Source organism: Oryx dammah, unplaced genomic scaffold (assembly GCF_014754425.2).
Source record: "Oryx dammah isolate SB20612 unplaced genomic scaffold, SCBI_Odam_1.1 HiC_scaffold_17, whole genome shotgun sequence".
Lineage (NCBI taxonomy): Eukaryota > Metazoa > Chordata > Mammalia > Artiodactyla > Bovidae > Oryx > Oryx dammah.
This window is the reverse complement of record NW_024070201.1, coordinates 52,297,032-52,322,529: the sequence shown is the minus strand read 5'-3', so window position 1 is coordinate 52,322,529 and position 25,498 is coordinate 52,297,032. Positions and strand designations below refer to the sequence as shown.

The 25,498-nt window shown below is 48.8% G+C and overlaps 2 protein-coding genes and 2 non-coding genes across 4 annotated transcripts; 1 reads left to right on the top strand and 3 right to left on the bottom strand.

Moving 5' to 3' along the window:
- Positions 1-4,415: 4,415 nt before the first annotated feature.
- Positions 4,416-10,838, top strand: KLHL35 (kelch like family member 35). The gene is made up of 6 exons (XM_040258833.1): positions 4,416-5,287; positions 6,239-6,423; positions 7,105-7,223; positions 8,086-8,274; positions 9,529-9,717; positions 10,650-10,838. Exons 1-6 carry the CDS (start codon positions 4,416-4,418, stop codon positions 10,836-10,838), a joined length of 1,743 nt encoding a protein of 580 aa, XP_040114767.1.
- A 4,518-nt stretch (positions 10,839-15,356) lies between these two features.
- On the bottom strand, positions 15,357-20,147 carry RPS3 (ribosomal protein S3). The gene is made up of 7 exons (XM_040258877.1): positions 20,012-20,147; positions 19,043-19,173; positions 18,677-18,770; positions 17,703-17,797; positions 16,405-16,592; positions 15,781-15,977; positions 15,357-15,430 (listed from the first exon to the last, which is right to left on the bottom strand). Exons 1-6 carry the CDS (start codon positions 20,039-20,041, stop codon positions 15,784-15,786), a joined length of 732 nt encoding a protein of 243 aa, XP_040114811.1. The 5' UTR covers positions 20,042-20,147; the 3' UTR covers positions 15,357-15,430; positions 15,781-15,783.
- LOC120877164 lies at positions 16,086-16,229 on the bottom strand. The gene has a single exon (XR_005724287.1). It is a non-coding gene; the product is annotated as a small nucleolar RNA SNORD15 (small nucleolar RNA).
- Positions 19,319-19,468, bottom strand: LOC120877165. The gene has a single exon (XR_005724288.1). It is a non-coding gene; the product is annotated as a small nucleolar RNA SNORD15 (small nucleolar RNA).
- Positions 20,148-25,498: the final 5,351 nt, after the last annotated feature.

The following is a 25,498-nucleotide window of genomic DNA, read 5'->3' as shown; positions in this document are numbered from 1 at the left end:
GGGCCCTACACTGGACCCCTGCACCCCCCAACACAGAGGCAGTCTGGCTGCCTCCCCTCACCCCAAACAACGGGAAGATGGAGGCCGTCCCCCATCTAGGCAGATGGCTGGGCCCCTCTCCACCCTCAGCTGAGCCTGTGCTCAACCCTGGCTCCTGTCCCTTGACCTGGGGGGTTACTGAGAAGCCCACCTTCCCAGTGCCCTCCTCGTAACCTCCCCGTCTGTGGAGGACAACCTGAATGCCCTCCACAGGGAAACGGGAGACAGGGCCCCTCCCTCCGGCCATCTCTACAGACCCACTCCTCTCTTGCTACCTTGGACCTTACTGGGTGAGGTCTGTCCAGGTTGAGCCTACCCGCCCCCTCCAGCGCCCTCTCTGGACCCTCTGTCCCCAGTATAATGGTGCCAGAATCTCTCACATCCTTTAACATAGAGCAACATGTACAATCCTTTCTTAGGGGGAAGCAAGATACACCATTCCCTGGAGCAGAGTCCCTGGAACAGACTCCCCCAGGCCTCAGGACACATGCTTAGCCATTGACCCCTCCCATTACAATTCCTTCCACTAACTCAGCCAGCCTGAGCGTTGCTGGGGCAGGTTCCAACGGGATCCCAGTTTCACGCACTCCACTCCACATGGCACATGGCTTTCACAAACCCCTCTTGATTTCACAGCACCCTGGTAAGACGAAGCCAGAACCACAACTAGACTACCAATCCTGCTGAAATGAAGAACCAAGGCTAAGGGTTGGGCAGTTATCTGCCTGGAGCTGCACGCAGAATCCCGGCAGAGCCAGGGCCAGGTCCCAGGTGTCCTGCCCCACCCAGGTTCTTGTCAAGGCCACCTCCCCAGAGTCTGCTGCCCTCTTCCATGAAGGCAAATGCCCCTTGCCTGCCCCAAAGACACCAGGCCCAATGGCCCTGCATAGAGGCAGCAAATGATCAGACACCAACCCAGGGCGCCACCTCTCTCTGGCTCCAGGACTCCAGGCTGGCCCAAAGCTGCCTTGTTCTGTCCCCCACACCCACCACGCCTGCCTGACTGTATTCCAAGGGTGGGTACACTGTTGAGTGAAAGCCATCTCAGCTCATACCATACCACAGAGCCAGGGACCATACGCTGTCCACACACACAGTCCACGAGACACAGCCCCCTGTTGTATGCAGACAGACCCCTGTCACAGAGGTGAACAATCACACAGAGATGCAGACAAAGACAGGGACATGCAATGCCTGTAACCAGATACACAAAGTCCCACAATGACATGTCTGCTGTAAAGCAGGAACACAGACACTGCACAGTCACAGAGGCAGGAGGAAAACCTAGACCTCTAAGCTGCGCAGGTACATTCTTAGTCACATCTACCCCAATGCCACACGGTCACCACATCCCCATGCACTCCCACACACACATACAAGTACCCTGGAACACCTGCATGCACACACACACCCTCACATCCACCTATCACTCCAGGGCACAAGCAGCGCCAGATCACCCCCAAGCTGGGCACATGGATCCCAGAGTTGCACAGTCAGTCTTACACCTACTCCCGGCTCCTCCCTTCTCCCCCTCTCAGGGCTGGTCCAAGAGCAGAACAAAAGCCCAGTGTCCCCTCCTCCCCTTCCCCCTTAACTCTCCCCCCCCCCCCCCCCCCCCCCCCCCCCTCCCCCACCGACCAGCATCCATCCCCTTTGTCCTCCTGCAGCTGAGCCTGAGCGAGAGTCCAGGCAGAGTGGCAGGGACATTGCACCCAGGCTGCCAGGGCTGCAGGCGGCAGGACAGTGCAGGAGCAGCAGCCGCAGGGTGCCCAGGAGAGGTCATGGCCAGGTAAGTGCCAGGTACAACTGGGAACTTAGGCAGCAGCGCTGCCCTGGCTGTGTGGTGTCTACAAGTCTGAGTGTGTGTGTGTAGGTGTGGGTGTGAGTGTGAAAAAGAGGGTGACATGTCAACTTCTATGGGCTGGGTACCTCTGTCTGTGTCAGGACCCTCAGTTTGAGGTACCTAGACTCTTAGCCGGGATGAGAGAAAACTGAATCAAGCCCTACCCAGGGAACCCTACCTTTCATGTTCCAGCGGGGCGTTCTTCAGCCCCCAGACGGGAAATCCCTAGGGCGGAAACTCGGTCTGATGTGTCAGTGTGTTCTAAGTGCCAGTGCCGTAAACAGTAGGAAAATGAATGAAAAAAAAAACTGCTGCACTTCCCCCAAGGGGACTCCCTCCCTCTCCCCTTGTGCCAGGACGTCTCTGCAGAGAGAAGTCCTTCCTGACGCTGATGAGATCTGCCTTCTTGGATCTCAGCTCAGAGTGTGGCTGCCTTCTCAACCAGTGGAGAACAGAATGAGGGCAGCGTGCTCCCATGACCCCTCCCAGCTCCTGCCAGTGTCTCAGGCTGCTCCTGAGACATGCCCCCACTTTGGCAAGTGTGGCTGAGCCACGGGGCATGCAGAGTGCGTTCAGGGCTCAGCCCCTCTACTTGGGCAAAGTAGTTAACTTGCTGGGACCCTGCCCACCATGGAGCTCATTTCCTTTGATGCTAAGACAGGGGATCCACCAGCAAGGATGGCCCAGGCATAAACAGTGAAAGCCAGACTGACTACTAAGCAAGATCTGACTCCCAGGCCAAAGCAGGCTCAGAGGAGGCATGGCAGCTGGGATCAGGAGAATGGAGGGAAGGGCAAGGAGCAGAGAGCAGACATCTGCTCCCCTAGAGTAAGTGGCCACATAAAGGAGTGAGCCCCCTGTCCCCGGAGGTATGCAAGCAGAGGCTGCATGTTCATAATGGCCAAATCATAAGCAATTTGTTACAGCCCTTCAGGCTACAGAATGCTTTCACAGACACCCCTCCTTTGACACTCACAGCAACCTCTGAAGGGCAGGTTCTATCTATGTGACTGCTTCCTCATGACAAACTTAAAAAAGAAAAGGAAGAGTCTAAAGAAACTTCAGGTTTTTGAAGATCAAATGAAATTATGTACATAAAAGCAACTAACATATGTGATGTGCTCCCCTCCTCCTGGGTAAAAGCATGTAAGGAAACATTTGTTCAGTTGGTACTGTGAACCTAGCACTTCTCATACATTCCATTTAACAGTCACCAGGTCACAACCACTGCACAAGGGAGGCATTTATGACCCTGTTTCACATGAGGAAACTAAAGGGGTGTTGCACAGGTTGCACAGCGAGTGAGTCAGTGGCAGAGGCAGGATCGGCACCTGGATTAGTCCTTAGAGCCAGTGTTCCCACCACCCGCCACGGGGCTTCCTAGAGAACAGAGAACTTACTAGAAAGAGGGTCAACTTCCCTCCCAGGCTGGGCTCTTAATCTCCTGCCTTCTTTCCCTCTGGGTCTTTGCACAGGCTGTTCTCTCAGCTGGAGACTTCCTCCCACTCCTTTTCCTTCACCTGGCTAATTCCATCTATTCTTCTGTCTCTTCTCAAGGATGCCTTCCCTGACTCCCCTCCAACTGGGTGCAGTGCCCCTTCTTTGCTCCCCTAATGCTCTGTATTTCCTCAGGGGATCCCACCTCAATGGAAGCTCCAGGAGGGCAGGGACAATCTTGTTCACTGCCTTTCACAGAAAAGAGCTCTCAATAAACACCAGCTCAATATATTCACTCGACCTTGAGCAGGCACTAACTGAGCACCTACTATGGGCCAGATCCTGTACTCTTGGGGGAGGGGCAGATATTAACTAGAATAATCAGTGTGTGGTTAATGGGGAGCACTTACAGAGATCCCTAGGTGAGCAGATGAGATGAGGAGAGGGGGTTAGTGCCTACTTCCCCCAAACATACTGGATCTTTGTGAGGTCATCAGAATTCCTTGACCAAAGGCTGCAGCTCCTGTCAGAGGGCTCAGACAGGTATTTTGTATAGTTTCCAATAACCTCCCAGCCCTCTGCCTTTAGACCTTGGAGAGGTAAAGTCTCCTGGCTGTTGGTAGCCACGTGGCATTGCTTTATCCTTTGTAGGAGTCCCAAAGCACTGCCTATGCTTTTGTAAATCCTTCCTTTATTAGAGTCTTCTTAAATTACCCCAGTTAAAAGTATGCCATCTGTCTCCTGCTGAGACTGACAGGGAAAAGCTTACCGAGCCTGAAGCACAGAAAGAGCAATATGGCTGAAGTGAGTAAGTGGGGTTGGAGATGGTACAACTACGGGTCTAGCCCGTTGGGTAGGCAGGGACTAGCTCTTTGAGGCCACCTGGAATCTCGGTGGGTTGGAGGGAGGGAGGGGCGCCGCCAGGATTGGCGGGGGGCGGGGGGGGGTGAGGGGGGACACATGTTAAGATCGTGTGCACCTGCCTGGGTAAACTAGTGAACTAAAGAAGGAATGATGGAAGAGGGGCCTCTTGTCCTCTAGCAGGGCCCCAGCCAGGTGGATTTGCCGACGCTGTCTGTGTTTTTTGCCCGGCAGGATGCTGAAGGGCCCGATGTTGGAGGAGTCGGAGTGGGGCTCCGAGGCGCCATGCGCGGGGTCCTGCCACGCGCAGCGTGTCCTGCAGACCCTGAACGCGTACCGGCGGAGCGGCATCCTCACCGACGTGGTGCTGCGAGCCGGTGGCCGCGACTTCCCGTGCCACCGCGCGGCGCTTAGCGCGGGCAGTGCCTACTTCCGTAGCTTGTTCGCGGCCGGGCGGCCAGAGCGTGGTCTGGCCGTGGTGCCCGTGGTGCCCGAGGCGCCAGGCCCCGCCGGGACAGCGGTGGCGACGGCCCTGGCCGTAGTGCTCGACTACGTGTACTGCGCGGGCGTGCGGTTGCGCGCCGAGGACGAGGCGGCCGCGGTGCTGGCGCTGGCTGAGCGGCTGGGCGTGGCGGGCCTGCGTGAGGCCTGCGCGCGCTTCCTCGAGGGTCGCCTGCGCGCCGCTAACAGCCTGGCGCTGCGCCGCGTGGCCGCCGCCTTCTCCCTCGCCTCTCTGGCTGAGCGCTGCGGCCGCGTGCTGCGCCAGGCGTTCGCCGAAGTGGCGCGCCACGCTGACTTCTTGGAGCTGACGCCTGACGAGGTGGCAGCGCTGCTGGCAGACCCGGCGCTGGGCGTGGCGCACGAGGAGGCCGTGTTCGAGGCGGCCATGCGCTGGGTGCGCCACGACGCGCCGGCCCGCCGCGGCCAGCTGCGGCGCCTGCTGGAGCACGTGCGACTGCCCCTTTTGGCGCCCGCCTACTTCCTGGAGAAGGTGGAGGCCGATGAGTTGCTGCAGGCCTGCAGCGAGTGCCGCCCGCTGCTGCTAGAGGCCCGCGCCTGTTTCATCCTGGGCCGCGAGTCTGGCGCACTTCGAGCCCGGCCGCGGAGGTACGCCTCCCGCCCCTTGCCCCCCGCCCCGCCTTACTCAGGCATTCTTCAGCCGCTCCCACATTCCTCCACCATCCTTTAATCCTATCACTTGATCATGCCTCTTGAATGAGATTCAGTCATACATTCAACAGGCATTTCATAGGCTTGATTCTGGGTCCTTGAAAAATTCTCATGTACGAACTGTCCCATGTAGTCTCCAGAGTGATTTGAAGACACCCTTTAACCTCAGGGAGCGCGGTCTAGTAAGGGGTTAAAATAGGCTGGGGGAAAAAATGAAAGAGGCATACTCCCACCCCTGGAACATCAGACCAAAGACTTTGGGTGGAGTAGTCAGGATGGTCTGTCTTACTCATCAATGTATCTCCAACAGTAAGCTCAGGGCCTGGAACAAGAGTCCAAGATGTTCAGTATTTGTCAAAGGAATTGGCTACAGGGTTTGATAATTCTGGTGGAGTCAGAAGTCTGAGGGGTCAGTGGGAGGGGAGAGGAGAATGCTTTGCTAAAAGGGTGTGTACCTTGGTTCAGTGGATTTCGTGATTAGGGGATGGGTTTAGGAGATGGTATGGTTATAGGAGGAGGGACACGGCAAAATTACTCCCCGATGGAGGTCAAGAGAATGGGCTTGAATTCTAGCTCTGTTACTTTCAGCTATATAACCTTTGGAAAGCCAAAGTCGATTAAACAAGATAACCTTTCTAAGTAAGGGTGAGGGCTTTGTAAGCATTCTTTTCCTGTAACTTAGAGCTCAGCAAAATGGGGTCAGGAGTACTGATCCTCTTCCTCTCAATAGCCAGAGGGGAGATTGAAAGTGGTAGAGTCCAACATGGGGAGGATGGGGAGCAGAGGGGGAGCAGAGGGGAGCAGGACCACATAGTGCAGTCCATGATTGGGTGAAAAGGCTGAAACTTGGGTGTAGCTTAACCAGCATTGGGTTTGTCCCCCTGCCAGATTCATGGACCTAACTGAAATGATCGTGGTCATCGGTGGTTGTGACCGAAAGGGGCTCCTGAAGCTGCCCTTCACCGACGCCTACCATCCAGACAGCCGGCGCTGGACCCCACTGCCCAGCTTGCCCGGCTATGCTCGCTCAGAGTTCGCAGCGTGTACTCTCCGAAATGACATCTATGTTTCTGGTGAGGGCGGAGGCCATAAATGGAGTCCCACAGGATTGGCTCATCATTTCGCACCCTCTGTTTTTCCTCCAACCAGATCCTTTTGATAACCTACAGTTGTTGATACTGTAGAGGTGGGCTTCCCTCATAGCTCAGTCGGTAAAGAATCTGCCTGCAATGCAGGAGACCTGGGTTCGATCTCTGGGTCAGGAAGATCCTCTGGAGAAGGAAATGGCAATCCACTCCAGTATTCTTGCCTGGAAAATCCCATGGACAGCGGAGCCTGGTGGGCTGCAGTCCATGGGGCCCGACTTAGTGACTAAACCACCACCACTATGCTGTAGAGGTACTGCAGAACCAATCACTGGTGTGACTCCACCCTTCTTTATTCAGCAGTGTTTACTTCAATTCAGATTAGTATTAACCACTTCTCTTTATCTAGCCTACCATGTGCTGTGCATTATGCTAAGCAGCTTATATTAGTTAATTCCCATGACAACACAGTTTTATAGGGAGTCAGCAATTTCCCTGTTGTCATGGCACAATGGCAAAGATCAATTTGATACCAGTGGACTGTGCCCTCCCTGAGATTTGGGCCCTAGAGATTCAGAGAATAAAATACAGCCCCTGCTCTCCTGGAGTGCCCTGGGGATAGGGGATAGCAAGAGGGCCTGGGGACAACAGCTGCTTCTCTCCCCCTAGGAGGCCACATCAACAGCCGTGATGTGTGGATGTTCAGCTCCCATCTGCACACCTGGGTCAAAGTGGCCTCGCTGCACAGGGGCCGGTGGAGACACAAGATGGCGGTGGTGCAGGGGCAGGTAGGGGTGCCTGGCCGCTGCCACCCTGGGCCCAAGGCAGAGATCTGTGGCCTTCTTGGGGAGGGCCCTCTAGGATCCTCTCTTTTTAAGAAGGGATCTAGGGCACCTAAAAGAAAAAGAACTTGCTCCAAGTTGCTCAATAATGGTAAGGCTAATAAAAATAGCAATGACAGTACAGTCTGGTAGTCAGGAGGTCAAGGGTGTGGGCTCTGAGGTCAAAGAACCTAGGTTTGAATCTTGACTCTGCCACTTAAGACCAACCAAAAAAAAAAAAACCTGCCAATTATCTTTATAAGTTACACCCCAAGTTCAGAAATGCAAATAAAATGGGTCAGTTAAGTGGTAAACCTTTAAGAAATTATTAGCTATTTTTATAGTATTTCTATAGTAATTTTTATAGCTGTCCATAAGCATTAACTTGGTGCCAGTTATTTTGCAGATCTTATACACATTCGGGCTTCCCTGGTGGCTCAGAGGTTAAAGCGTCTGCCTCCAATGCAGGAGACCTGGGTTCCATCCCCGGGTCGGGAAGATCCCCTGGAGAAGGAAATGGCAACCCACTCCAGTATTCTTGCCAGGAGAATCCCATGGACGGAGGAGCCTGGTGGGCTACAGTCCATGGGGTCGCAAAGAGTCAGACACAACTGAGCGACTTCACTTCACTATCCATATTCAATACCCATCCTAGGAACCAGTCCCCATTAATAGAGGAAAATCTAAGGGAGGATCGGTAATGGCCGGGGCAGAGGCGGAGCCAGGAGCTGGGATGCTCCCTGGGTGGGACACTTTCTCCACACCCAGCCTGCGGCTGTGGGGCGGAGATGCAGGCAGCCCTGACTCAAGGTGACCTCCTCATCCACAGCTGTTCGTAGTGGGCGGCTTCGATGGCCTGCGACGACTGCGTAGCGTGGAACGCTACGATCCTTTCTCCAACACCTGGGCGTCGGCGGCCCCGCTCCCCGAGGCAGTAAGCTCAGCCGCTGTGGCCCCCTGCGCCGGCCGGCTCTACGTGATCGGGGGCGCTGGGCAGGATGGCGTCAGCACCAACAAGGTGGGCCAGCAGAGCGCGGGGGAGGCCTGCTGTGTGCCCAGAGCAGAGCTACCTCTTTCATGTCTTTGTCCATTTTCTTGATTTAATCGACAGCACCGAGTCATCCTCCCCATATTTCAGGCAAGGAAATGAATTCAGAAAAAAGACTCCAAGGTCACACAGTAGGTCTGGACCTGAATGTTTGGCCTGGTGCCATATGGGTTTCAGAGATTTAAAAAATTAAGTGAGGGCAATGGTAGTTAAAATGCTCTTCCTCCATTTGAAAATATAATACACTTATTATTGCAAATTTAGAAAACAGAAATAGAAACCATAATCTCATCAGGTAAGGATAACTACTGCTATTAATATTTGGTACATTGCCTTCCAGGCTTCCTCTGAATTAACTTTTGCTTTTCTGTTTCAATTTTACATTCCACTAGTAAAATTTTCTATCCTGCTTTTTCTTCTTCAAAGTATAAGTACTTCCTACATGCTTAGAAACTCTTCACAGCCATCATTTCGATGTCTGTGTAATAGTCTACTGGGTGGCTGAATCATAGTCTATCAAATTCTCCATCTATCAAAAAATGTACAAATTTTGTACATTTAGGCTTTTTGTGAACAAAACATTGTGGCAGCTTCCTCCCTGCCCTGATGGCCTCACAGGAATGTGGCTCTAAGATCTAACTTTCCAACACTAGGATTCTCCAACACTTTATTTCAGTTCCACTCCCACACACCTTCCTGCTGTGCTTCCTGGGCTGGCTAGGGGAATGCCCTTTAGCACCTTCTTGTGCAGCAGTTCGAACATTCAGAAATTGTGGAGGGCATAAACACCTGTGGGCCTAGGAGGCCTATAGACAGCTATGGGAATGGGGGCGGCAAGACATCCCAGCTGGAACCTTGTCACGACCTCAGCGCACCAGAAAGGAGAAAGAGGGTTGACAGTTTGTGCAGCCAGGAATGCGTCTCCACAGGGGACCTGCTCTGAGAACACTTTACAGTGCTAATGCAGGCAGTACTTCTACCTCCTGGGACACAGACCTCTTCCTGGACCTTGAAAGATGAGAAAACTTTTGACAACAGGAGTCCAGGGAGAGGGGCTAGAATGTGGAACCAGGCAGAGCACACTTGAGGGGAGGGACCCAAGCTCAGAACTGGTGGACATAGGCAAATGTGCTGAATGAGCGCCCTCAACAGAGAGAAGTGAGAGGTGTGGGCAGCGGGGCAGTTAGGGGCTGAGGCCTCACCACTGCCACTCCTGCTCCTCAGGTGCAGTGCTTTGATTCCAAGGAGGACCGGTGGAGCCTGCGGTCACCGGCTCCCTTCTCACAGCGGTGCCTTGACGCTGTCTCCCTGGAGAACACCATCTATGTGGTTGGTGGCCTTATGAGCAAAATCTTCACCTACGACCCTGGCACAGATGTCTGGGGGGAGGCAGCTGTCCTCCCCAGCCCTGTGGTGAGTGGAGGCTCCTGGGTACAGCCCTGGCACTGGTTCCATTGAGGAGGGTAAAGACACTTCTAAGGATCTGGATCTCAGAGGTAGTGAGTCTGACTCCATGTTAGGTGGTTTTACATGTTCTCTAGTTTAGTCCTTACAATGATAATCAGCCTTGGGCTTCAAAGGTAGGAAGACTGGCCTTAGAGAGGTTGAGGCCACCAGCAAGGCCACGTGAGGCAGAACCTGGAATCCCAGCCCCGAAGTGCTGTAGCTTTGGATGGGGAGCTTGGTCTCAGTGGCCCTGCAGTCTCTCCTGCTCTGTAGGCCACTACCTGGTAGCTTCTTGTGGGAGGAGGCAGGAGGCGGAGAGGGGCCTTGCCAAGTTCCCTTGCCTCATTGGTATTAGAGAAGGGAGGTGCTAGGCCCTTGGATGCTCCACCTCTGCATTCCTTGCCCCTCCTCACTGTTCTGCTCCCTCTCCAAAGCCCCTGAGAGTATCTAGGGATGTGGATGGATTGGTGGTCCTTGCCAGTTCTGATCTCCAGTAATTCTAGGAGCCTAAGATTTCTGGCTTCTCTGAGATCCGAAGATGGTGGTGGTGGTAATTACTGTTATTGGAGTGCTTACTATATTCCAGGCACTACGTAAAATGCTTTATGTGCTTTCTCATTAAGTTAAAGGAATGTTATGAAGAAGGTACTGTTATTCTTACTTGGCAGGTGAGGAAACTGAGGCTCAGAGAGGTGCAATGACTTGTCTAAGGTCATTCATTTAGTAAAGGTCAGGCCAGAACTTGAAGTCAGGTCCATCCAATTCCTACTTCTCTACCATCCAGACTGTCTGCTCATACTCTGTGGGTCAAGGTTTTGTCGTCTGGCCTAGCCAGTTAGGGACAGAGGGAGCCCCTGGCCGGACCACGTAGCTAATTGTCTTTTTGTCTGTCCACCCAGGAGAGCTGTGGCGTGACTGTGTGTGATGGGAAAGTCCACATCCTCGGCGGGCGGGATGATCACGGGGAAAGCACCGACAGGGTCTTCACCTTTGACCCCAGCAGTGGGCAGGTGGAGGCCCAGCCGTCCCTGCAGCGCTGCACGAGCTCCCATGGCTGCGTCACCATCGTCCAGAGCCTGGGCAGGTGACTCATACTTGAGGCAGGAGGTGGGAGGGGAGGGAGAACTCAGGCTCGCCACTGCTCCCCTTATGACACCTCCATGTAAACAGCATCTTAACTTACTGCCCCTTTTCTTGTAGAAATAAAACCTTCTTCAAAGGTCGAGTCTGTGTTCCAGCTCAAGCCTCCTTTGGCTGGAGAAGTAATGCCCAATATCTGCTCCCTGCTATGACTCTTTACAAAGCACTTCAGCACTTCATGTTACTTCATTTACCTTCATAGTAACAGTATGGACATTTTAAAGAATCATGAAATATTTCATGCATAAAAAGAAATATATTTTGTACAGTTTAAGAATTATAATAAATATCTGTGTTCCCACAACTTAAGAAATAGATCATTACAAATGCCTTTGTAGGTCCCCCTATTTCCCAATCCATCCCTTCCCACGTTCCTCCCAGGAATAGTCACTATTCTTGTTTCAAATTGTGCTAAGTCACTTCTGTCGTGTCCGACCCTTTGTGACCCTATGGACTGTAGCCCACCAGGCTCCTCTGTCGATGGGATTCTCCAGACAAGAATACTGGAGTAGGTTGCCATGCCCTCCTCCAGGGCATCTTCCAGACCTAGGGATCGAACCTGCATCTCTTATGTCTCTTGCATAAGAGATGTGGGTTCTTTACTACTAGAGCCAACTGGGAAGCCCATATTTCAGATTATCAACAGTTAAAAAAAAAACAAAAAACTTTTAGTCAGCTAGTTACTAATATCTGTAAGATAAGAAGGCTCTCCCAAGGCCACATACCTAGTGGAAGGCAGAATATATAGCCCACAGATTTCATGAAGCTTCAGAATCTAAGAGGAACTTATGGTCAGAATGCTTCTCCCTTTCTAAACCATCCTCTCCAATTTAACCACCTAGCCCTGCTAGCTCAGATGGTAAATAATCTGCCTGCAATGCAGGAGACCCAGGGTTCGATCCCTGGGTTGGGATGATTCCCTGGAGAAGGAAATGGCAGCCCATTCCAGTATTCTTGCCTGGAGAATTCCATGGACAAAGGAGCCTGGCAGGCTACAATCCATGGGGTCACAAAGGGTCAGACATGACTGAGCAACTAACACTTTCAGTGATAGATAAAATTAAGAATCAGACAACTAAAAAGAGGCATAAGCTCATAAGTAAGCAAACATGTCTGAGGACCAGAAACAGAACTGTAAAACATAAGGCAGAAGCTCAAGCTTTTAGATTCAGACTCTGGGATAAAGGTGTTAAAAACAGATCCCAAACCCAGGCTCACTGATATAAGCCTGGGCCAAGGTGGGGCTCCTCCATTCATGAAATAAGCTGAAACAAAACAGACTCTTGCAGAACCCTGAGCAGACTTGGGGTCAAGGCTCACAGCAAACCCAGGGTAGTGGGCACCAGTGCCACAGGCCTCTGAGACACCAATGAGTCCAGCTCTGCATCTGGACATGCCACCGCCCCGGCATAAACGGGGGTCACAAGCTCTTGATGCCATTATAAACAGCTGGGTCGGCTGGGGCTCTGGGGCAGCAACATAAAACTGTCGGGTCGGGAGGGGTGAGCCCAGTGGAGGATAAAGAGGGAACAAAGGATGGACGCCACAGATTCTGAGGCAAGGCCCAGCTGAGCTGGCAGGCCCCATCTGGGACTCCCCTTATTTGCACTCAGATTGCCTTTTGAAGAGCTATCATCTGCTCCTCTATCCCCTTCAGTACAGGGCAGCCCCATGCTGTTCACCATCTTCCAAAGCCCCAGGGTCCTGTCTGCATGCTCTCTCCAGCTGGGGCTGGCCCATCACACCCAGCACAAAGGCCTGGGTCCCAGCTGAGCTCCTACCCTCCGATTATCCCAGATTAGGGACCCTGTGACCATCTGGACATGCTGATAATGGCAAAAGGGGAGGGCAGTGGGAGAGAGGCCTAGCTTCAGAGCCTGCCTGCTCCCACCCAGTGGAAAACACCAGAACCCAAAGAAGGTGCTCTATTGCCTACCCAGGTAAAAGCCAGGGCAAGCTTTCCCCAGAGACATGGGCATCTTCCCCAGGCTAAACAATTCTGTCTAGCTAGGCAGACTGCCCAGTTTCTCCCATGATGGCCATTTGTCCCAGTGCTTGCTTATGCCAAGTGCCAATGCCCTTTCCTGCTGTTGAGGAGGGTGTCAGGCCTGGGCAGACCTAACACCCTCCACCCCAGATAGGATATTGTCCCTGATCTTATCGACTTGGAACTTGACGAGGGGAGACATAGTGCTTATCCCTGGAGAGGCTCACAGGAACACAAGCAAAAGGTGACAGGCACAGCCACGTGTCCTAATGTCCTAGGACGACTGGTTAGACCATACATACAGGGTCCCCCAGCTCTGTGTTCCCAGATTGCCTGCCGAATGTGAATTGTTACCATTCAGTAAGCTCATAACTGGAATTCTTAGTGGGCTTCAAAGGAACTAGGAAAACTTCATTTACTTCATACACAACAGAATAAAACTTGATATCACACAATCACTATATGGACTCATTGGATTCTTTATTGATGGTTGCCCTGGGTCTTTGTTGCTGCACCCAGCCTTCTCTAGTTGCAGTGCATTGCAATGGTTTCTCTTGCTGTGGAGCACAGGCTCCAGGCATGAGGGATTCAGTGGTTGTGGTGCACAGGTTTAGTTGCCCTGCAGCATGTAAAATTTCCTGGATAAGGGATCAAACGCATGTCCCCTAATTGGCAGGTGGATTCTTACCCATTATACCACCAAGGAATAAAATGTATCTATGCTGCGTATTTACCCACCCATTAGTATAGGAAAAAACAGTAGACAGTTTCCCAACTGCTGTATCAGGCACCCCTGGAGGGCCTGAAGTGTATCCGCTGCAAATAAGGGATGTGCATGTGGAGGTACTACTGTACTTAGTTGTTAAAGAAGAAATAAAAATTTCATAAAATGTAAAAATCTTGTTTCTGAGGGAGAAAATAGAAAAAAATTACCTTCTGAGATAGAAAATGTCGACTGTCTGTTCGTTCAGTCGCGTCTGACTCTCTTGTGACCCCATGGACTGCAGCATGCCAGGCTTCCCTGTCCGTCACCAACTTCCAGAGCTTACTCAAACTCATCCATCAACTCGGTGATGCCATTCAACCATCTCATCCTGTCCTCCCCTTAACCTGCCTTCAATCTTTCCCAGCATCAGGTGACCAAAGCATTGGAACTTTACCATCAGTCCTTCCAATGAATATTCAGGACTGATTTGTTTTAGGATTGACTGCTTTGATCTCCTTGCAGTCGAAGGGACTCAAGTCTTTTCCGACACCTCAGCTCAGCTCAGTTCAAACACTACTATTTTCAGCAACCACCTCTCTTGACCCTTTACAGAAAACTTTCTTCAGCTTGAGAAAGTACTCACTCCTGGACATGTGCCACCACCGAGTTAACGAGAATATCTTGGTATTCAGGCTCTAGTTCCTAGCCACAAGATGAAATATACATACGTGAGCCCATTCCATGGAACACAGTAAACAGTGATTAACACAATAGCTATTCCAGTGGTTGGAGAATTCTAGAGGGGAGTACTTTTACCACTGAGACATGGTTTCAATTCCACTAACACTGACAAAAACAACTAAGGTATTACTGTCTAGCCAGTAGAAACATCCAATGCTCTATTAAAAAGGGCACAACAGATGTGAGTATGCTCTCAACATAATTCACCAGCTTTAGTCTTGTAGGATTTTCATGCCAGCCTGTCCCTCATAGTCTCACCTGAATAAATGAAGACAATCCAATTTCTTATAAATACATACCAGTATGTTGCTGCTGCTGCTAAGTCGCTTCAGTGGTGTCCGACTCTGTGCGATACCATAGACAGCACCCCACCAGGCTCCCCCATCCCTGGGGTTCTCCAGGCAAGAACACTGGAGTGGGTTGCCATTTCCTTCTCTAATGCATGAAAGTGAAGTCGCTCAGTCATGTCTGACTCTTAGTGACCCCATGGACTACAGCCTACCAGGCTCCTCCATCATGGGATTTTCCAGGCAAGAGTACTGAAGTGGGGTGCCACTGCCTTCTCCACCTATCAGTATAAAACTCTTTAAATCATCAGACTGAATGGTAGTTAATTTAAGTACCCTTTATACTTTCCTAGAGGATAATGGTTAAGAGAATAAGGACACAGAGATGTAGATTCTGATCACAGCTCTATGCTTAGGTGAACCTACTTCTGAACATCAGGCTCTTCAGCATTTGCTTTCCTTTAACCCCGAATTTCAAGTTGAGGCAATCAAGGTGCTGTCTTGTTAATATATTATCAGCCTTCACCATCACCAGATTTACTCCCCACAAGGACAGGGTTACTTTGGTTACTTCTGCTTGGGTTCTCTCATTCTGCCCCTCTCCTCACACTGAAACCAACAGGATTTTTAAGGAAAGCACAGAAACACTGTGAACCAGGCAGTCCTAAGAATCGATCAAGCAATGCTCCCACGGGGTGACATGACCCTCAGCCTGAATCCTAGATGCAGAGTCTGGTAGGCCACATGTCTTTTAAAAAGATTTTATTAAAGGTCTTTGCAGAGCAACATTCAGATTCCAGATCCAGCGGCCAAGGAGACCTAAAAGCAAACAAAGTACAGTAAGAACAGGAAATTCACCTGAGTATCGGGTTTGCATGGAAATCAATACACACAGAATATCTAGGAACAAACACCACAGGCACTAGGCATAGGTGAGGCCTGTCACCATTTTAACGGATTGTGGGAGGAACAGCTAATTACTAATAAGAGTGACCTGAAACTTTTGAACTAAAGAAGACAGTGCAAACACTCTTCCCAAAAGAATACCAGGGGTAAATGAATCCCTGGCTCCAATCTGAGTCCTCTCATGTAAAGCAAGTGAAACCTACTTTTTATTCACTAGGTGGAATACTGTTCCATTATGCCCCAAGAGGCCCTTACAGACATACCTATTATGCTGTGGGTACCGGCTGGGGCATGGCAGGCGGCTCTGGCTTCCCACCCTTCTGTTCAGAGATGGGAGTGGTGGGCAGTATTTCATCTTTGGGTTCCACAATGCTCACATGATCAGGCAGAGGCTTCTTAGGGCCAATCTTACCAGTTGGGTCCCAAGGCAGCATGATCTTTACCTTGATGCCCAGCACACCTAGAAGATGCCACAGTTAAGACCTACCTATAGTTCCACTGCCCCCCACTACACAACAGAACAGAGCAGAAGAAAAGAACAGGTTACTCAAGCATCCTGTGTCTGGCCCCTTCTCAGACAAATGCCTCTAATCAATCAATGAACAGGACACTTTGCAAAAGGAAACCATGCACAGCACCACAGAACGTGGCACCGACAAGGACCGAGAGCAGAACGTGCCTTTTCTGACTCGTCATCGCATCATCACAGAAGGGTACACCAGTGGCTGAGACAAGGACAAACCAACTCTCTTCAATGAAGCAAACGATGAGCCCAAAGAGAACAAACATGTTCCACTGCATCCCAGATTCCCCAAACACTGGAGAGCGTATGTGAAACCACGCCTACCCATTTAGGCCCACGGCGCCAAGCACTCCTGGCTACTCACCCTGTCTGAGCAGCACATGGCGCACGGCGGTGTCAACATAGTAGTTGACAGGGTCCCCACTGTGGATCATGAGGCCATCCACAAACTTCATGGATTTAGCCCTCTGTCCTCGAAGTTTCCCAGACACCACGACCTCGCAGCCTTTGGCCCCACTCTCCATGATGAACCGCAGCACACCATAGCAGGCCCTTTGGGTGCACAAGAGACAGAGCGCCGTGTGTGTGATCACCAGACATGCCCATGCAACCCCACCCCCTTCAAAACAGAACTCAGCCTGCACGTGACCGCTGTCAAGGTTCCTTTAATGTGAGTAAGTGTGACCAGAGCCTGACCCAAGAGACAGAAACCTTCTTCCACTCCCACCACACACCATCTTAGGGAATTCCTTAGGGAAACACGTCTCCTTCTAATCAAGCGCTTTCCAAACTCGGCTGCACACTACAGAATCGTCTCAAGGTCAAAATGAACCACTCAAACTTCAGTGTGTGCAAAATTCACCTGGAGGGCTTATGAAGACATGTTGCTGGGCTGTATTTCCCCCACTCCCCAATTCAGTGAGTCTGGGTTGGAGACGGAAAATGTTTATTTCTCATCAATTCTTACTGGCAACACTGATGCTGGCCCAGGCCCCAAACTTATCACCATGGTACGTGGTGGAGATGGCAGTCAAACCAGGTATGCAGTCTTCTGCACATCCTTGCCTACAGCGTTCCTCCCATGGGAACCTGTCTACAGCACAGCTTTCACATCCCTCCTCTGTTGAAAAACCTCCCAAGGTTCTGCATTAAGGACTAATGAATTCCCAACACCCAAGCAAGGCATTTCATTTACTCCAAGCAGTGAAATTACTTAAGGAACTGCCAGCTGAAATCTTATTAGCAAGCCCAGCTCCGGGGCCCATCTAACCACCTCATGTCCTCTGTTCCTCACATTACTATCTATAAATACCTACCGGGCATACCTGACTAGATTTTAAGCTCTCTTATCAGCAATGAGTCTTCTCTCTTGAATCCCCAGAGTTACCACCACACAATGTATGTGAATGACTTCAACATGAACCCAAACCATTCCCCACCCCTATCCTACATTCTACTCCCACGGTGCTCTACTAACACCACTCGCTTTTTTAAACACTTGTCTTTACCAGTCTTTCTAACTAGGCTGCAACATGGATCGACAATGTCTTATTGTTAAAGCCCTCAGAGACTAGCTGAGCCTGTCACAGAGTCCACTTACTAAATTAACAAAACAGCTGATATACTGATTCACAAAAGGACACAATTCATAAGGACTCTTACCTCCGCACAGCAAGGCCTCCTAGGAGTTTGTAACGCAGAGACTCTGCCTGGGCAATGGCACACAGTCCTCTTGTGGCTACCTTTTCAGCATAAAGCTTTAAAGAAAACAAGGCACATTCTTAAACTTGTTACACTCACCACTGTTTCAACTAAAAATCAGCACATTCATGATTCAAGCAGACACCACTCTATGTATCACTATACTTGTTCTCATTTAGTGGATGAGTGTGCAACCCCATTGGCTACAACCCACCAGGCTCCTCTTCTTCTCCAGGCAAGAATACTGGTATAAGTTATCATGCCCTCCTCCAGGAGATCTTCCTGACTCAGGGACTGAACCCACGTCTCCTGCATTGGCAGGCAGATTCTTTACCAGTAAGCCACCTGGGAAGCCCTTCACTGTACTACCCAAGTATTAAAGCACTTCTAATGCCCACATCTAGCAAACACTCAGGGACGTAGACTGAACTGAACCATTCCTCATTTTTCTCCCACCCCCACCTCTTTCCACAGCCAAATCATGGAGATCAATGGGCAGCCAACCTCTCCTATGTATCACTACTATTTCCAAGATGGGTATAAACTGCTGCCAACTGCTTATTTAAAGACCTTCAACAAAATACCAATCCATTTGTAATACTCACTGATCACAAGTAAGCTTTCAGGGTGATAATATGAGTTTTCAGAAGTACCATCCTAAAGAGGGCTTCCCTGGTGGCTCAGATGGTAAAGAATCCGCCTGCAATGTGGGAGACCTGGGTTCAATCGCTTGGTTGGGAAGATCCCCTGGAGGAGGGCATGGCAACCAGCTCCAGTATTCTTGCCTGGAAGAATCCCCACAGACAGAGAAGCCTTGGGGCCATGGGGGTCACAAAGAGTTGGACACGACTGAGCGACAAAGCACAGCACAGCACCATCCTGAAGAACCATTTCTAGCTCCAGAGTAGCCTCTGGCACAAGCCAGGATCACTCACCTCTACACTGCCTTCAGGGAAGCCGAATCTCTTCTGAACCACAGCAGTCAATTCCCGGATCCGCCGGCCTTTCTCACCAAGTACATTCTGTGTCCTGGGGAAAATGAAGAGTGACAATTCACAGCTCTCATAACATTACAGATGTAATTTTAAACCTTGCACATGTGTGGTAGTAAAAATCTAATTCATCTGACACAAGCAAGTATAAATTTTGGATGACAAGACCTAAGAGATTATCATTTTTTTTTAATGCAGCTTAAAAACTCATTCACTAAGAGTCAACTGTTGTTCTGCTAAGTTTACAGAAGAAATCACCTTAGTGCAGACAACAATTACAGGTGATGGCCAGAAAAATGAATTTTTTACCTGGTGGCCAAGATAATGATCTCTGTCCTGGTTGGTGTAACTCGGACCTCAACTCCAGAGTACCCATCTTCAGCCAGCTCCCGAGTGAGAAACTCGTTCAGTTCAGCTTTGAAGATGCCATCAGCGACAAACTAACCAAAAGTAAAATGAAAATCAGGATCTGGACATGGGCTCAGGTTTCTGGCCCAGTCAATGCAATCCTAATCAAAATTCAACACCTCCAACCAACGACCCATCATAAATTATTTTGCCTTGTTCCAGAGAAAACATAGCAACCCTTCTCAGACAAATGCCTCTAAGTCATCTTTTGGAAGCTAACTTTGACCCAGGCCCTTAAAACTGTGCCACAGAACGTGGCACAGGGTAGAGGTCACCTGGACAAAGAGAACACCTCCAGTCAGACTCGTCATCTCATCTTCATTGAAGGGTTTTAAATTATCAAACCGTTTCCCCCAGACCCCTTCCCTCTATTTCCCCAGAACTTTTCCTTGACCCCAAGATAGAACAAGAAATTGTCAGTAACCTTCCAAACTGAGGTCCTTGGGGTCAGAAGCCTGCACCCAGACACGCCTAGGAAGAAGGCAAGCAAACACTGCTACCTTCCTTTCTCAAAGCTATCATTCGATAAGGGAAAAGGCTCATGCATTCAAAACATCACATTTAGTAATTTTACTAACTACTGACTAAGAAAGGCTCACAAGCGCTCCTCCACGGCAGGAGGAGCCCTCAGTACTCGTCTCTGCTCTCCGCCCGGAACCGGCAGAAATCCTCCTCTCCTATTCCAGCCATACTGCTCTCAGCAGCCACGGGCCTGCACTCAATCCACCGCCATCCGCAGCCCACGGGAAAGCGACACAGTCCGGCCGCTGCCCCGGGTATAGCGAAGAGCTATACGTCTCGCAATAGCACCCAGAGAGGCTCCTGACCCGCGAAACGCCACTTCCCTGCAACCGGGCCCCGCGATCTCACCTTCCTCTTTTTGGAAATTTGCACGGCCATCTTGCCGACGCGAGCCGCCGAAAGGAAAGGAAGTTGCAAGCGGGCGGAAGTGCGTATAAAGGGCGCTGTGCGACGACAAAGAACTGCGCGACGTCGACGCCTGTGAGCGCTCATGGGAAGTGTAGTTTTCACTTTGGTAAAAGGAAAAAGTGCGGTGCAAGGGTTGATGCTTTTGAACTGTGAGGTGTTGGGGAAGACTCTTGAGAGTTCCTTGAACTGCAAGGAGGTCAAAGCAGTCAATCCTAAAGGAAATCAATCCTCAGTATTCATTGGAAGGACTGATGCTGAAGCTGAAGCTCCAATACTTTGGCCATCTGATGCAAAGAGCTGACTCATTGGAAAAGACCCTGATACTGCCTTTAGAAAGACTAAAGTAAGGAGGAGAAGGGGAGGACACAAAGGATGAGAAGGTTGGATGGCATCACCGACTCAATGGACATGAGTTTGAGCAAGCTCCGGGAGATGGCGATGGACAGGGAAACCGGGCGTGCTGCAGCCCATGGGGTCGCAAAGAGCTGGACACAACTGAGCGACTGAACAACAACAATATCCAGAAACCTGGGGCTTCCCAGGTGGCACTAGCGGTAAAGAACCCGCCTGCAAATGGAGGGGAGAGAGTGGTGAGGGGTCGATCATAGGGATGAGGGGTCGATCTCCAGGTCAGGAAGATCCACTGGAGGAGAGCATGGCAACCCACTCCAGTTTTCTTGCCTGGAGAATCCCATAGACAGAGGAGCCTATCTCAATCAGAGCTTTAAAAATTCAGAGAAGTTTAGAGTCCAGTTCTCACCAGTTTAATTAGAGCCCAGTTCTCATCAGTTTAAAACCAAGTATAAACACACACTTATCTGCTCACTTTATTCTTTAATGAAATAAAAGAATAAAAAAATAAAAGCACTTTTGGGCTGAAAGCCCTCAAAGAAATTCACTGAGGCACTTATCTCTTCCAATTTGTGTCCACTTCTTCTGTTGCAAACTGATATTATATATATAATATGTATTAAATATTCTAAGGACTGTTTTAGGACTTTATGTTATTAATTCATTACCTCTACCTCATGTTCATAAAGTCTGTGACAGCTTGTAACAGAAGTCACGATAGTGGCTCGCAATTCTTTTTCAATTAAAAAAATCTCCCCTTACAGATTTTATTACAAAAAATTTCAAACATACAGAAAAGTTGGAAGAACTGTACAGTGTACACCCATATATGCATCCCTTAGGTGCTGCAGTTAACATTTTTTTTCTGTATTTGCTTTATCAGATATTTATCCTTGCCTCTATCCACCCAACAATGCATCTTTTGATACATTTCAAAGTTACTTTCAGGCATCAGGACACTTCGCGCCTTAAACTTTCCCAACAGTTTTTTTTTTTTTCAGTTTTATTGAGAAATAATTGATATACATCAATGTATAAGTTTAAGGCATACAACATAATGGCTTGATTCACTTATATCATGAAATGATTACCACAAAAGATTCAGTTAACATCCATCATCTTATATAGATACAAAAATAAATTGAAAAAAGAGAAAAAGTTTCCTTGTAATGAACACTTTTATTTTAAATCTGAAGTTTGTTTCTTTTTAAAAAATTAGAAAATTTCTTTATAAAACTGTTTTACATTTTTCTTAAAAATATAGAAATACCTAGCAAAATTGTGGCCCCACATTTCCTCATACCAGCACTCTCCTTTCCCGCTATATGGGAAAGGGTTTTCCAATGTGCCACGGTTCCTGACAGCTTCACTCGCTGGTTGTCTGGTCCTAGAAGCCATCTGAGCTTTTGCCCAGCACTGAAACACCTCTGATGCTGAGATGCTCTGATCCTATAATCATGGCCTTAACAGAGTTCTGGGGGGACTCTGTACAGAGGGACCAGGGAACATGGAAAGAAATGGATGAACCAAAGAGACTTGCTGTGGATCTAATGTACCTTGGTGGTAGACTGAGGTTGAGGGGAGAATTGAAAATGACATCACAGCTAGATGCTTAGTGACAACCCTCACTGAGGTAAGGAAATCAGGAAAAGGCTTTTTCTCCATGTCATCTCCCTCTGTCACTTCCTCTTCTAGCTGTTCCCATAACTAGCACACTCACCTCACTGGGTTGGAGTGGCCTATTTATGTGTTTCTCTTACTAGACCGTAAACTTCCTAAGTGCAGAGACCAAGTCTATTTTGTTCATTACACCCAGAGTCTAGGATATGGCCTGGCTCAGGCCCAGTGTCAATCAAAGTTTGATTATCAAAGAAATTAATTAACAAATTCTGGTTTTAGATCAGTTCTTAGTAGTGTGGCTCATATAAATTTCCTTGCATCTTACTGGGATACCCACAAAACCAAGTTGTGGAGATTCAAAGCTAAGGATCAGACCATGGAGAATTCTTTGATGTAAACACCACCTCTGGAGTCTCCATGGTAGTTCATCTCCTGCCCCTTCCCAATGATGCAAGAGGATGCTTGCCTGGGTATTGTCCTCTGGTCCTAGGAGAAAGCCCATGAAGGAAGCCTTTATCATGATGCCTTCCTCTTTATCTATTATAAGAAGATATTATATCACTCCAAATGACACTGTAAAAATAATAGTAGTCACAATACACTGAATTCTAATTAAAAATAGGGAATGTCCTGGTTGTCTAGTGGTTAGGACTCTGCTTTCTCCCAAGGGCCCAGGTTCAATTTCTGATCAGGGAACTAAGATCCCACAAGCTGCCCGACATGGCCAAGAAAAGAAAAGATATCTGACTTTGGGACTTCCCTGGTGATCCAGTGAAGACTCTGTGCTTCCACTGCAGGGGTGCAGGTTCCATCCCTGGTCAGGGAACTAAGACAAGGCATGCCCCACAGTGAAGCCAAAAAAAAAAAAAAAAAATGTTTGGACTGTTAGAGTGAGTTGTTAATCTCTTCCCAAATATCCAAAATGTAAACAGGGTTTACTCAGTTTGGCCGTTCATGCCACAGAAGTGTACCTGGAACTGTGAAGAAAGGGCGATGTGTCTGTGAGGGCCACACAAGTCTTGTCCTGAAATTCCTAGAAATCAAAGGTGAGGCTTGCCTGGTTGAATGAATATAGCCCACAGTTTTGGAGAATAGTGTAGTTACTTAAAGACCAGCCCAGTGGAATCTCATAGAAAGCATTTAGCGTATGTGGATCCAACTAGAGGAGCTTGGCAAAAAAAGAAGAGAAAACTTAGAGTGAAACTGGGTGTGCCTGCCTCCCTGTTCCCTGAGCATGTGAGATGGAGAACTGAAGAGCCCTTCTGCTTAGCCAGGCTGTGTAGGTCTTGCTTCCCTGGGGGCCTGCTCTTCCCGGAGGGTAAGCATCTAGCTGGGCTGAGTGTTCAGTAACTTATATTTTTTTCTACAAGACCCCTGAATAAGCCAACAACTTTTCCTAGTGTTCAATAAAAGAACCAGGGATCTGTGCGAATCCTGAGGGAACACTGGATTCACAGAGAGAGGGTACATTAGTCTCTACTAGAGCCTCTCTTAAGGGATTGCTGTTTGAGGATAAGATCCACTCTATTTGGTCATCGCTCTTTTGTTTGTTTACTTATTTGGGGCTGCGCTGGTCTCTGCTGCTGTGCATGGCCTTTCTCTAGTTGCAGCGAGCAGGGGCTACTCTTCACTGCGATGCCCAGGCTTCTCATTGCTGTGGCTTCTCTTGCTGCAGAGCCCGGGCTCTAGGTGCTCGGGCTTCAGCAGTTGCAATGCATAGGCTTAGTTGCTCCAAGGCGCATGGAATCCTCTGAGACCAGGGATCAAAACCATGATCCCTGCATTGTCAGGCGGATTTCCAACCATTGGATCACCAGGAACGTCCCAGTCATCAAGTACTTTAGATAATAAGACCTTCAAGTGAAATATGATGATTTCATCGCATTTTTAATGATTTGAATGAAATTCATCAGTGACTCACTCTGAACCTGGAACTGAGTCTCTGACTATCAATAGAACAATATTACAGAATAAATTTTAAAATAGTTTTCATTATTTTATTTTACTTGGCCTCGCTGCGTGGCTTGTGGGATCTTAGATCCCCAATCAGGGATGGAAGCTGGGCCAACAGCAGTGGAAGCACCGGATCCTTACCCCTGGATCACCAAGGAAGTCCCCAAGAATTTTTAAAATTTACTGTTTTATATCATTTCTAAAAGGCTCACTCTACTGATACCCCTGAAAAAAAAAAAAAGTGAAAGTATTAGTCTCTCAGTTGTGTCTGACTCTTTGTTACCCACATGGACTGTAGCCTGCCAGTCTCCTCTGTCCATGGAATTCTCCAGGCAAGAATACTGGAGTGGGTTGCCATTCCCTTCTTCAGGGGATCTTCTCGACCCAGGAATCGAACCCAGTTCTGTATTGCAGACAGATTCTTTACCATATACCCCTATGTACAAGAAAAATAAGATCCAATGCACAGAAGAGTGTGAGAAAGAGCACAGCCTCACCCTGGAGTTGGGGTGTAATGTGAGTTTTCTTTGTGAAGGCAGCTTAGTGGTACCTCCTACTTTCACTTAAGAGGTCGACTCCCTTTGGCCCAGCAAATATGTTCATTTTTATCTACTGAGAAAAACACACAAATGTAAATGAAAGCAGTGCAAGAGTGCTTATTATGGTACTACTAATAACAGTGAAAACACAAATTTAAAACAATCTGACAGCCCTTCAGTAAAACAATGGTTATGGGATACTATGCAGTGCTTAAAAAGAATGAGGTGAATCTGTGTATGTACGTGACAAGAGCACCAAGAAATATCACTATGTGACGAAACTTTTTGCAAAACAATATAGACTGTGTAATATATACAATAAAATAAAATGGATATACATATAAATATATAGGAGGATCTGGAATAGTATTGGAGAAGGTTTAGGGACAATTTATTGCTTGACTTTTCTTATAAGAATATTTTCATGTATCATTTGTGAAATTTATTTTTTTTATTTTTTGGGCACACCACAAGGCATGAAGGATCTTCCCTGGCCAGGGATCAGACCTATATCCCCTGTATTGGGAGCACAGAATCTTAACCACTAGACCCCCAGGGAAGTCCCACTGGTAAAATTTAAAATGTATAAAAATGGGAAAAAAATGGAAGGGCCACATAAACATATGGATTTCTGATCATGTGGCCACTTGTGAGACACTGTGACTGTCCCAACCTCCAATGCCAAATCCTATAATCCTTTCTTCTGGAAGCTCAGAATAAAGAAAAGTTTATTCTTCTAATCAGACTATAAATCTATACGGTCCCACATGGCAGTCACTGGCCTCACAGGGCTATTGAGCACTTGAAATGTGGCTGGTCTAAGTGGAAAAGTGCTGTAAGTGTAAACATACTCCAGATTTCAAAATATATTTTTAAAAGACCATCTTATTAATAATTTTCATATTAGTTACATGGTGAAACAATAATTTTTAGATGATGGTGGTGGTTTAGTAGCTAAGTTGTG

Bases quoted from the DNA above. Each gene is read 5' to 3' on its own strand.
- KLHL35 (XM_040258833.1), top strand. From the start codon at position 4,416: ATGCTGAAGGGCCCGATGTTGGAGGAGTCGGAGTGGGGCTCCGAGGCG. The intron at 7,224-8,085 runs GTAGGGGTGCCT...CCTCATCCACAG, and splicing joins TGGCGGTGGTGCAGGGGCAG to CTGTTCGTAGTGGGCGGCTT. The intron at 9,718-10,649 runs GTGAGTGGAGGC...CTGTCCACCCAG, and splicing joins CTGTCCTCCCCAGCCCTGTG to GAGAGCTGTGGCGTGACTGT.
- RPS3 (XM_040258877.1), bottom strand. From the start codon at position 20,041: ATGGCCGTGCAAATTTCCAAAAAGAGGAAG. The intron at 19,174-20,011 runs GTGAGATCGCGG...ACTTTTGGTTAG, and splicing joins AAATTTCCAAAAAGAGGAAG to TTTGTCGCTGATGGCATCTT. The intron at 16,593-17,702 runs GTAAGAGTCCTT...GTGCACCCAAAG, and splicing joins GGAGGCCTTGCTGTGCGGAG to GGCCTGCTATGGTGTGCTGC.